This window comes from Henckelia pumila, chromosome 4, assembly GCF_033568475.1.
Source record: "Henckelia pumila isolate YLH828 chromosome 4, ASM3356847v2, whole genome shotgun sequence".
NCBI lineage: Eukaryota > Viridiplantae > Streptophyta > Magnoliopsida > Lamiales > Gesneriaceae > Henckelia > Henckelia pumila.
Genome location: NC_133123.1, coordinates 10,470,851 through 10,483,977, shown reverse-complemented (window position 1 = coordinate 10,483,977; position 13,127 = coordinate 10,470,851). Strand labels below are relative to the sequence as shown.

The 13,127-nt window shown below is 30.6% G+C and overlaps 2 protein-coding genes across 2 annotated transcripts; one reads left to right on the top strand and one right to left on the bottom strand.

Moving 5' to 3' along the window:
* The first annotated feature begins 6,367 nt into the window (after nucleotides 1-6,367).
* On the top strand, nucleotides 6,368-7,282 carry LOC140860475 (pre-mRNA-splicing factor cwc22-like). The gene has a single exon (XM_073263483.1). It carries the CDS (start codon nucleotides 6,368-6,370, stop codon nucleotides 7,280-7,282), a length of 915 nt encoding a protein of 304 aa, XP_073119584.1.
* A 530-nt stretch (nucleotides 7,283-7,812) lies between these two features.
* Nucleotides 7,813-9,385, bottom strand: LOC140867501 (benzoate carboxyl methyltransferase-like). Its single transcript, XM_073272571.1, has 4 exons — nucleotides 9,263-9,385; nucleotides 8,763-9,173; nucleotides 8,433-8,687; nucleotides 7,813-8,338 (listed from the first exon to the last, which is right to left on the bottom strand). The coding sequence occupies exons 1-4, from the start codon at nucleotides 9,338-9,340 to the stop codon at nucleotides 7,946-7,948; spliced, it is 1,137 nt and encodes a 378-aa protein (XP_073128672.1). The 5' UTR covers nucleotides 9,341-9,385; the 3' UTR covers nucleotides 7,813-7,945.
* Nucleotides 9,386-13,127: the final 3,742 nt, after the last annotated feature.

Genomic DNA, 13,127 nt, shown 5'->3' with positions numbered 1-13,127 from the left:
AGAACATCTTACAATAAATCTGCTCAAAAATCAAGTTAAATAAAAGTAATTATAAAAAAATATTTTTATAAAATATATATATTCAAATAAAATTATAACCCAAAAATAAAATAAAACGTAATTGAAATAATATAGATCAATGGCATGTAAGAAAATAAAAAAATTTACAAAAACTATATAGTAGTGCAAGAAAATAAGTGACATAAATCGAGTACGTAAAAAAAAAAGTGAGTTTCTCCTAAAAAAAATTATAGAATAGAATATTGAATTTAATTGATTTTTGACAAAACATGAATTTTATTAGGCACCGTTTGGTTTGAGTTATGGTATAAGTAATATATAGATAAGTAGTATAATGCAATAAAAATAAATAAGAAATGATAGTTAAAATAATATTGAATTTGATTGATAGATTATTGTTTATTTGATTTGATTGACTAAATTTTATATAAAAATATTAAATGACTATTTTGTTCTTTTAATAATAAATAAATAAAATTTATATTATTTATAAAGGATAATATAGTAATTTGAATCCAATGATTTGTTTGATGTGAGATAAATAATTAATGATTTGATTGATGTAAAATAAATAGTTAATATATGGATAAATAATATGATGAGAAGAACGTGAAATGGTATGAGATGACTTATACCTATATTAGTAATATGGTGAAAAGAATGGTGTCTAGTCTAGTCTACATATTTAATGTTATCTCTCCTATTCTTTTATCAATTTTTTTTATTAAATTACAGTCATTAACTTTTTGTACAATTATTTTACTCTAAACTTCAAAAAATTATTTTACTCTGAAAATATTCATTAAATAAGGATTAAACAGAAAATTTATTCTTAAAATTTTTTCTCAAATTTTGTTTTAATCTGTATAATAACACATATTTGTCAATAGACTCCTCCTCAATAGACATGAGATCGAAGATGGTACGTACCCTATTTTCACCCCCACAAATTCCGGGGCATCAAAATCTATGTACCAATTTTAGCAGCAGATCTGTACCCCAAAACGATGGATACTGTGCGCCTGGTGCTTTTTTCAAAAAAATTAAAAATAAAAATCAAAACATCAAAATTCATATATTTCATGAAAGTGTTGAGTCACACATCGACACTAAATTAAGAATGTTTTTTTTTTTTTTGTATATATATATATATATATATATATATATTCAAAATTTGGAGCACAAGACAAAGCAAAATGCACCGTTTGTAAAAATTTAAAAAATATTGTGATTTTATTATTTATATTTTTCAATTTTATTCTTTAGTACTAAAATTACAAATATATAACATTAAAATTACATATTTCCCATTCTTTTAATATTACATTTTTTTCTGTTTGAGACAAATGGGACTATCTGATGTCGTTTGACCTGAAAGTAAAAAATATTACAGAATTATATGAGTTTTGCACACAGAAAAGAAAAAAAAGAAGTTAACAAAATAAATAAAATATATAATTTTTATAGTTAATACCTAAATAAAATAAAAAAGTCCAAAGATTTTTTTAAAAAAACACAATTAAAATGCACGTAAATCTAAATCCAATCTGGTATGAGAAGGTCTACCTTCTTGCCATCGTATCAATCTTGTCAAAATCATAAATCACATCAGTCTATCACCACACTCTCCTACTTATTTATATATTAATATTAATATATTATGTCCTCTTCTTAATTGCTCATTTCAACTTTACGATTCCTTATAAATGTTGAATGGATTTGGGCTGCAACGACTCACGGATTAATTTTGTGATATATATTTTTGATTTAATTTGATTTATGAAAAGTTAATATTTATGTCATTTTTTTATCGTTGATTTGAATTAGATTTTCTAAAGATCTACTCTCTAAATATATATTTTTTTGTTTGTGGTTGGAAAATTTTATCACTTTTAAGACAAATTTTGTGGGAGTCATTACTAGTGGGACTAACATGCAAGCGAGTGGTCCTATGGCCTACTTGTTACAATGCCTAGTCCCATTTTCGCTTTGTGGTTCAGCAAATGGGGAGAACAAATTTGCTCTAATTTTGGTTCAAAATATAATTAATGATTTATGACTAGAGAGATCGTCGGAACATTAAGGTTTCTAAGTTTTATTAGGTTCCTAAATTTTATATTGTCGAATTCCAATCTTGAGAAGTATTGAGTTCAACCTGCTCTTAAGATATTAGCTCGGAAGTGTATCATACAATTCATATTTACTTTTTTAAACATCATGTCTATATTTTTCTGTAGGCCAATGATATAAGAATGAATTAAACATTAAAATATTTTCTTTTCTGTATTTTTTTTAAAAAAAAATTGATCTCTTTATTTGTGACTAGATTCAAGTCAAACAATAGGCATTTAAACAATTATTTTGTATCACAAAAACCGAAATGTCAAAGGATAAAGAATTTAACTTGGATTTTTGTAATATTCAAGAGTTAATTTTCGGAATAAATTAGAAAGCTATAATTACTAACCACCCAACTTTACTGTCAAATTTCCTTTTTATAACTGGTAGTTCTAAAAAAAAAAATAATAAGATTGGCTACGACTGAAGAACAAAAATTTATAATTGGATTCATTCAATTTCATAGATTCTACGTTTAATTCATCCAACTCACCAGGGTTTTGAACTATGATCTCTTCCGTGAGGACAAAGAAAATTTTCACTTCTTGTACTAGCCTGTCACAGGCCTAGGCTTGTCTAGTGTGTTTTACCAAGGGGTGGGTTTTCGGTATACCGTATCAAAAATATTGGTATGAAAAAAATTTATATCGATACCGATATCGAAATTTTGAAATTTTGGTATGAAAAAAATTCATACTAATACCGTATAGATACCGAAAAAAAATTCGATATACCAAAAAAATGTCTATATATCGAAAAAATTTTGGTACGATATCCCGAAAAGTCGGTATTTTTGTTCGGTATCCCAGCCCTTCACTTTTACCTGACTAGCGTAGTTTGCATGCTATTGCGTTAGTCCGATCCAATCCAATCAAATCCAATCCAACTTTACTCGTGAAAAAGTAAAAAATATTATTGATATGAATGATATTGACCTGTATCACAGATCTATAATACATGTTCATTTTCATATTATAGTGGTTTATTTTTTTAATTACAACGAAGAGAAAAGGACTTGAACTCGAATCTCTTTTTTATTTTGAAAAACATGAAATATCATTGAAATAAATCAATAAAACCCTAAAGCCTTTTGAATTTATTTATCTGTTTTCATAAATTTGGGCAGATTATTAAGAAAAAGTTGTATTCCCCAAAGCAAACATGAGTCGTTGGATTCTTGGATGACTTTGTTCTTAGTTTGTTGTATTATGGCGAATAATATATTAATTAGCGACTTTTTCTTGATAATCTCAACGGCGGGGTTCCCTATCCACCAATCAAAACACGTACACGGACCTAAATTAACTTATTAACTCACCATAATCTCATGCTTAAATCCGATGTCCCCACCATGTTTGCTCCCTAAACTTTGTCATATTTTTATTATTAAATACCCCTAATTCGGTCATTACACCACATGGAGTTGATAAATGCACTTATGCTGCATAGATTATACTATGAATGACGATTATAAATCGTTGGATCAACGGTAAACGATGATCACAAAGGATGAATATCGATGTGATCGTAAAATGATGGTGATTTTAACAAGTCCTCTTGGTCTTATGATGGCAAGTTGGGACCATTAGATATTTGATTCCACCAACTAATTTTAAGGTTAATTTTAACAAGGTCCTAGATTTTAATTAATGATTTAAAATTAGGATTCTAAATTAAACCCCATCCACTCAAATTGTTCAACTAACAATGATATAAATTTTGATGTATAGCTATAACTACTTGTACTTTGCGACATAAAATAGATGGAAAAATTAAGTGAATAATCCGGTATTGAAAATAAAATATATAGCATCCTTCAAAATAAAAAATAAAAAAAAAATATATATATAGCATATATAGTAGCATGCTAATTTAACAACATTGCGCTTTCATTAAAAAAAATTTATAGAATTTTTTAATTTTTTTTTTTTTTTTTTTAGAGAACCCGCACATTTTACCCATCAAATAAGCATTAAGGCAAACTCGCGAGATTAATACAATAGCGCACATATCATTATCTTATTGTTAATAAAAAACCACACTGGTAAAGGACATAGACAAAATATAGTACTTACAGATATGAGTGGGAAAAAATATTGAATCTTCTTAATATCGAAGTTATCGTATCAAAAAATATCGAATTTATTGAATTTTCAGTATACCAAATATTTCGGTTCGGTATGGTATGGTACGGTAAATATATCAAATTTTTTGGTACGGTAACGGTATGAAATTTGAAAATTTCTTTATATATCGATATACCGAAATACTTAAACAATATATAAAAATTTAAAAAATATATAATATTTATAAATATAAAATTTTAAAATTATAAAGTTTTTGGGATATAAAACGGTATATACCGATATATATCATACCAAAATTTTGGTATACCGTAAAATTTCGGTACGATCTGTATGCTATTTATATGTACTAAAATTTCGATATATCGGTTTTCGGTATACCAAAAGTTTCGATACGGTATCGATATAACTTTTTCTTATACCGTAATTTTCGGTATATGATATGGTACGGTACGATATAGTATCACCCTACTTACACAGCTACACTCCTAGATCGTAGTCAAATAATATTTAGTTTTATGATGGATTCCAAGATTAGTTATTTACCAAAAACAAAACATTTATTGTGAGACAGATCGATCCGGTCTATTTATGGAGTGAAAAGTTATAATTTTGACACAAAAAAATACTATTTTTACGATTGGTCGGATCAGATCATCCTATAAAATTAACCAAAAAACGATCTCGTAAGAGTTTGTGTGTTAAAAAAACATTTGAAAGTTGAGGAATAATATTGATTAGCACTACTCAATTTTGAGTTCAAGAAGATAAATAAAATTTTTAATATTTTTTTAAAATCAAAATAAAATGACGATTTTATTGTTGAGCGTTAATAAAATGGCTTGTAGCAGCCAGCAGGGCAAGTTTGTTTGTAAACGAAAGCATATATAAATGGGCCGATCTTAGATGAACAAAGTTAGACCCTTTTTTATTGGGCTTTTTAATGGTATGGGCTTTCAGATAAAAATTGGGCGGGTACTAATCGAATTTCGAAAAAAAATTATACATAAAACTCAAATCTATACTAATTATGAATTTTTTGGTTTAATGATTTCTTCTCCGAAAGTTCGAAACTACTCCCTCAATTTTTTTTTAAAAAAAAAAAAAAACCATCCCCTGAAGTAGTAATGCTTTCTACAAATAGAGAAATGTGCAGAGAGAAATTTTATTTTTAGAAAGAGTAATAATTTTATTCCAAGTTAATATTTATTGATGTGTGATACAAATTAAATTTAAATATTTATTACATGTAAGTAGAATTTATATTTTTATCCAGTAATTTGCGTGTTTTTTTATTTTTAATTATGCGGTCGATCAATTCACTGTCTTAATTTTTCTATTTTAATCCTTTTTCTTTGGAATATTGATCCAGTCGATCAACAACATTGTTGAATCCAAATTGACGTCTCTATCTACAATCTTTAACATTGATTCAGATTTTATAGAATATATATAATATTTTTTGCCAAAATCATATGATGTTTTATTTATAAAATTTGAATACAATAATTACTTGAAACAAGAGGGCGTATAATCTAAACATGCGAAAAGGAAACTTATTTTCTATCTTAGATTTAAGTAAAGATTCTTTATCAGATTATTTATCCTTGTTATAGTAAGATATTTGTTTGACAAAATCATATGATGCCTTATTTGTAAAATTTGAAGATAATTATTTGAAACAAAAGGGCGTATAATCTCAATCTCAACATTTAAAAAATAAATAGAGGGCGTATAATCTAAACATTTAAAAAAGAAACTTATTTTCTATATTTATAAATTTAAGTAAAGATTCCTTATCAGATTATTTATCTTTTTTATAGTAGCATATTCATATATATGATGTTTTATTTATAAAATTTGAATATAATTACTTGAAACAAGATGGCCTATATATAATCTCAATCGATCTCAACATTTAAAAAGGAAACGTTACTTTCTATCTCAGATTTAAAGTAAAGATTCCTTATCAAATTATTTATCCTCTTTTCTCCAATTAATTAATTAATTGAGAGAGTCCTGCCCCTTCAAACTACTTATTCAACAAGTATATTTACTTGCAGCCCAATCACAAGAAATCTTCCATATCACAAACCCGCCACGAATTCTCCTCCATCAACATAAAATTTATATAACATAATATAATGGATTCCACAGTCGTCTCTTCTTCTTTTTCTTTTTCTTCTTCTGCTACTATTGAATATTCTTCGCAGAAACATAGGAAAATGGTCGAGGAAAAGAGAATCAAGTGGTTCTCCATGAAGGAGAGGATCACGGAATTAGTAAGCAACGTGAACAACATCTCCAACGTCCGAGAAATCGCCGACGAAATCTCGAAACAAGATCTGTTCGAGGGCAGGGGTGTCTTCTGCCAAGAGATCATGAAATCCCAGATGGATTCCCCAAAGTTAACCAATGTTTACGCCGCTCTCGTGGCCATCATCAACTCCAACTTCCCTTTTGTGGGCCTTCTTCTCGTCAAAAGGCTCGTCTTGAGCCTCAAAGAAGAGTACGATCGCCGCGGGGACCCCAAAACATTGCGGGCTCTCTCCAAGTTCTTGGCGCATCTGGTGAATCACTTCGTGGTTTACGCGCTTTTGGCCAACGACGTTTGCTTGTTTCTCATGGGGAACCCGAGGAGCTCAGATAACGTCGAGGTTGCGGTGAAGTTCTGCATCGAATGCGGCTCGACTTTCCAACAAGTATTGCCCGCCAAGTTTGGTGCTCTTATTGAAGAGTTTCATAGGGTTTCGGAAGAGTGGAACATTGGATGGGCTCCTCGCTTCTTGATTTCAATGCTTTCCAAGATTCAAGCGCATAGATTTAGGGACTATGACATGATCGACGAATTCATTAATCTTGTTCATATCGAGGATCAACAGACTCATCGTGTGTCTATGTTGCATGATCTTGACCCAGAGTGCGGTGCTGATGATTTTAGGGTTTACCCTAGTGAGTACTTTAGTGATATTGATCATCACGGGTCCGAAGACGACGACGACGAGGAGGTATCTTCTCAGAAACCTAAGGGTACTATCGATGGATTGACAAGCTTATGAACGTAGGGCATGCATGAAGATCATTAGTAGATAGAATCGATGGATTACAAAACATTAATCTTTTGATTTGTTGTATATAATAGTTTCTGAGTTTCAATCACTTGGTGATTTGGTGGATCTATCTAACCATGATCATGTTTTGTTATTTTCAAGTTTGTGATTTCTTTACGTACTCTTTTTTATTCGCGAGTGATATCTCCAATATCTAATCTAAAATTTTTAAAAATATAGATAAATATATGGTTGAATTAAAAAATATATAAAGATAGATAAAGATAGTAATATTCTTAATTTATAAGAAGTGATCTATAGATTATCTAGTCTAAAAATTTAAAAATATAGATCATTAAGATAGTATTAAAAACATATCAATTTCTGTTTTGAGTAAAAGGGATATAATGGGCGTTGGTAAATTCATTTTCGGCTTCATCAAGTTGATTTAGAGTTAGTTATTGAAGAGGATATATATAATGGAATATGACATAGTGTGTACGTTCTATGAACAATTTATAATAAACTAAACGTCGAATTCGAAAAACATCAAGCTGAAAAGGAACAAATATCAAACTGCAAAAGGTTAAATAAATTTGGTCTATTGGATACATGGCTTAATTTTATTATTAATTGGATCAACTTATATATATGTATCTGCATCAAAAACCCTCATTTCTTACTCAAGCAAATGATAATATTGAAGAAAGATGGTTGCTCCCTTGCCAGATACTCTGCAAGTTTCTTTGCATATCTTCCATACAAGTTGTCTATAATGGAGCTCCCGAAATGGCTCGCCAATACCGGTTCTGTATAAGCTCGAATGAAATCTGAGACGAGTTTTCCACGGATGTGGTCTGGGACGGACCCTTCGGCCCCAAGCTGAGAAATTCGGCCTCGTGTATGATCTTCATGCTTGACATGTGCATCCCAAGGAACCAGAAAGGGCTCGAATTTTTCGAGATTGAAGGATCCCTCGTTGTGTATCACTCCCTCCACCTCTTGTTTGCTTGGTGTGTATATAGGCATGTTGAATGAATGCAAATCACTCTCCTTCACAAGTCCCTGGTTGGTTCATTAATTAATTAGATTAATTGGTTACAAATATTTTGATGATCATGCATGCAAATTCATGCTTAGCTAATATATATATATATACCTCATTCACCATTTCAATAAGTGAGCTAGCAAGAAGAGTGAAATGAGCACAGTCATCTCTAGTGGACGGGTCCTCGACGCTTCTGCCGACGAATGTGAGAACCATACGGCCGCCACGCACCATCTCCTGACCCCGCGAAGTCAAGAACGTGGTGAAATCCCTGCGATATTGTGTTGCGTAGGCTTCGAATATCCCCGGGGGACTTGCCATTGCCATGTGAATGTTTTCTTTGTTATCCTCCAGTCCTTCAGGAATCTGTATGAAACAGATTCTTAATATATGACATATAAGAGCACCAAATTATGCACATATGTATATATATATACACACCTTAGAGAGCCACTGGAGACTGAAGGATGAGTAAACAAAGTTGAGGGTTTTGCTTGGAAACAGTCTGCCATAGAAAGATCCAGGCAAACCCGATACAAAGCATCGAATCGCTTCGTTTCCTGTCGCCTCCTTCAGTTTCTTGTAAAAACTCGGCAGCAACTTAAACAAGTTGTTGAAGTCATTCCCTTCAAGATCATTCAAGAACACTTCCATTTCAGGTAACTCATCCACATTGTTCAGTCTACGCACCCTCAGGATCGTTCCGATTATCTGAGCGACGACAGAGAGCGTGTTAGGTCCGGAAGAACAACCCAAATCAACCATCTTGAAGCAATCTGGGAAGCCATCATCCGCAAACATTTCTTTCAGGCTCTCATCCAAGACATACTTTGCTTTCGATATCCCGATTTTCTGATAAATTAAAGAGGAAAAAAAAACACACAATGCATTAGCAAAAATTACATTAATTAGGTAATATATATGAAGTTTTGTGTGTTTACTTGATGGGCAGAATTGTTGGCGTAGCTAGTTGCACCATTTCCTACAGTCATATGCACATCAACTTCCTTCACTCCCATAATATCTGACTTTTCTTTGAAATTTTTCTGCGGTTTTCAAAATTTGATTGTGATGTTAATCTTCCAACTCACTTCTTCTATTTATAGTGATCGAGTTACATTTTTTTTTTTTTTTTTGAGAAATTTTATACATTAATTATCTAATTAAAACTACTTGCCTAGTTGATATACGGTTGTTCTTTGACGACCTTGTCAAAGAGTCTAATTTGACAGCAAATTTCAGAATTATTTAACTGTTGATTCTTGGGAATCATCAATCCCGTCAAATGACTAGTTGTAATATAAAATATGAGCTACAAGATATTGAAACAATTAATTTAATTACAAATTAATAATACTAGTATTCCATACTTTGCCACTTTTGGAAAGGAAAATTGAGTGCAAGATAGATATAAATTAAAAGAGATCTGGTACGGGGATTGGATACAAACAATTGTTGTTTGAGAGTGTTATTTTAATTTTTATGTATTTTGTGTAAGATATATATTTGATCATATGAATTCAAAACAAAAAAATATTTGGGTCTACTAGATGATCACATGCATAAACATCTTGTATATATAAAAATGCATAAAAAGTAAAATTGCAGATGTAACATGCATAAACTTAACAATAAAGAAATATATATACTTTTATGGAATCACCATTCGAGATTAATTCAATTATTATTAGCTTCTAGTTATTAATCTTTTTTAAAGTACTATAAATCACTGCCAAGAGGAAAATTTATTATATCTCAAATTTATGAACCATATATGATTATAATTAATTATTAATGCATGGCACTGTCATTTATTGGTTAAGTTGTTTTAACTATCACCTTTATAATTCAGGTACTCTTTTAATGACATCTACATTTCTTAGATAAAATTGTCTGTTTTGTCCAATAAAATTGTCACATTTTATTAGTTTTCTTTAATACACGATTCATGTATAATCAGTTAATCTACCAAAATTGATCAGACATTAGACACTCAGATCTCAAGTTTGAATCCAGACATTAGACACTCAGATCTAGCTAGTTTCAGTTTTGGTGGACTAAATTTTAAATAGACACATCGATCTAGGTAAATAAGGAGCAAATCGATGCTAGCTAGATTCTTGTTTTCAGAAAATTATACAAAATCAATTCAGTTGTATCATCATAAAAAATGTTCATACTTTTAGATATAAAAGACTAAATTAAATCCAAACAATAAAATCATAGGAATTATTTTAAGGCGCGCGTTTTGGGATTGATTATCATGGGGATGCTCCTTTTTTACCTATGAAGATTCAAACTTAATTAGTTTATATTTGGGGAACAAAATAGTATTATGATTTATGCAACCCAAATTATACTATGTAAGATTAATCAACCCCAAAAGCTAGCCCAAGAGGGAAAGTTTGTTCAAACCTATATATTAAACTCTCGGGTTATTTACCTAACCGATGTGAGACAAACTTAACACATCAACACACCCCTAGTACGCCCGATAATGAAACGACTGGAGCGTGAAACTGGTGGCCCAATTCTATGAGACGGGTGACCAATTATGGACAGTGCAACACACAACGGTGGAACCTACCATGTTAAGGAATGAGACTTGCACCTAACTCAACCCCAAAAGCTAGCTCACCCAAACCCTATATATTAAACTCCCAGACTCATGCATATACACTGAGATAGATTTCCACGGCTTTGAATTGAAACCATGGTGCATGGGTTGCACAAATTGCATATCGTCTAGGAGATGTTCCTTGTTGAAGATTCAAATTTAATTATGATTTTCAATTCAATTTTCGCCATTCCTACAATATGCAAGCACCGATTCATATGTATATTTAATTTTCCATAATTCCATCAATATATCATAATAATGCAATGGGCATGAATATGGTATAATTTAAACACAACTACACAAGTGTGCATGTGAACGAGTGCTAGTTGCTGACTCAAAAGGACTTTGAATTCAAGCATTGCATGGAAACGCAATTTACTACTTGTAAACAAAGCCCGCAACTTATATATATATATATATATATATATATATATATATATATATATATATATATATATATATATAATTTTGACCACATGGGCAACCATCATGGGTCATTGCATGAGCAACAACTGACGTGGCACCTTGGACATCCAATTAGTGATTGCCACGTAAGTTGTTGCTCACGTAGTTGCTTATGGTGGTTGCCCATGTGATCAAAACTATATATATATATAGTAATTTTCAGTTGCCCAACCATTCCTGCACAACTCGTCCCCGACCACTAAAACCCACTATCGGGTTTTAGTTGTTTTTTTAAAAAAAAATTCGTATCACTAAAACCCACTACAGGGTTTTAGTTGTCGGGGATGAGTTGACATCATTGGTTGGGCAACTGAAAATTTTTATATATATATATATATGTTACAAGAAAAAAAAACAATACATTATATTTTTCATAATGTATAGTTAATATTGATAAATGACTTAAATTATAATCTTGAATAATCATATATTAATATTGATTGATAAGTAATTTGAGTAGAATATTTTGTAAAATATATGTGATGTACCGCGCGCAAAAGATAATTAAATTGTAACCGTACGTATTCAATGGTTTTGATTCGGAATTCTATCATACATTACGTACAATCGAAACCGTGGATTAATTCAGATTCGTGGTTTGGTGAGGCTATGCACGTATTCGGAATTTACATTGCAGACATCTAAATTCTAATCCATGTCATATTCACATTTATTTATGATAAATTCATATTCGTCGAGGGTCTTGAAAGTTGACAGTTAGATTAGATTAGATTAGATTAGAAATGAAAGTTGTTGGAATGAGATGGGGAAAGACCCAATTCAGTTTAAGACGTTTAGTCATTCTATAAATTGGTTTGGTCTCAAATACTTTGACGTTCTCGATTTAGTCCTAAACGTTTACAATTTTTGACCGACATGTGAGATCAAATCGAGAATGAGCCAGAAATATGAGACTAGACCGAGTCTTTTTCTCCTATTAATTTTAACCATTAAAATTGGTGGAATGATCAACTCGGATAAATTTTTGAGAAGTTTGGTATTAAACCATGAACGTCAATATATTTTAGACCGATCTAAACAAATATCCAGCACGCACACACATACACATATATATATTTTGATATGCTGTCCAATCACCATGTATGTTCAAAAGCCTTATTGACAAAGAGTTCCAACTAAGAAAGTTCCTTCAAATATTGGAATCATATAGATTCACTTCCGATATTATTCATAAATTAATTTTGTCGCAAGTGTAATCATATAATTGTTAAATTTGTATTTTATGTTATTTTGATTTTGATGTTGTAAAATATCAAGCTAAACTGATTGGTTGATTTATTTCTTTAATTATTAATAATCCCTGGATTACAATACATGCACATATATCAACTTTCACTATATAGCGTAATAACTTAATGATGGTAATAATAATGATAATGTAAAAAAAAAAAAAAGTTAATATTACCAAAATGAGGGATGAATAAAATTCCGCCGGTTGAATTAAAAAATACCATAAAAATCGGTTTAATTCAAAATTTAAATAAAATCAAACAACGCGGACCAAATTCAATTCTTTTTAATTGAATAACTAACCAAATTTTTTATTTTTATTTTTATTTTTGTTTAATTTGATTTCATCTGTAAATTTGCATTTCGATACATACGTAATCGTTTGACTTTAATTATATATGTCAAAACGGGCCGGTGGGTTGCAGGCTGACCCGCCATTAGACGGGGCGGGGCGGGCTGGAAAGTTTCCA

What these genes read in the sequence shown, in the direction of transcription:
- LOC140860475 (XM_073263483.1), top strand. Translation starts at nt 6,368, where the DNA reads ATGGATTCCACAGTCGTCTCTTCTTCTTTTTCTTTTTCTTCTTCTGCT.
- LOC140867501 (XM_073272571.1), bottom strand. Translation starts at nt 9,340, where the DNA reads ATGGGAGTGAAGGAAGTTGATGTGCATATGACTGTAGGAAATGGTGCA. An exon ending in GTCTCCAGTGGCTCTCTAAG is followed by an intron (nt 8,688 to 8,762) that starts GTGTGTATATAT and finishes TGTTTCATACAG; the next exon opens with ATTCCTGAAGGACTGGAGGA. An exon ending in TTATTGAAATGGTGAATGAG is followed by an intron (nt 8,339 to 8,432) that starts GTATATATATAT and finishes TGAACCAACCAG; the next exon opens with GGACTTGTGAAGGAGAGTGA.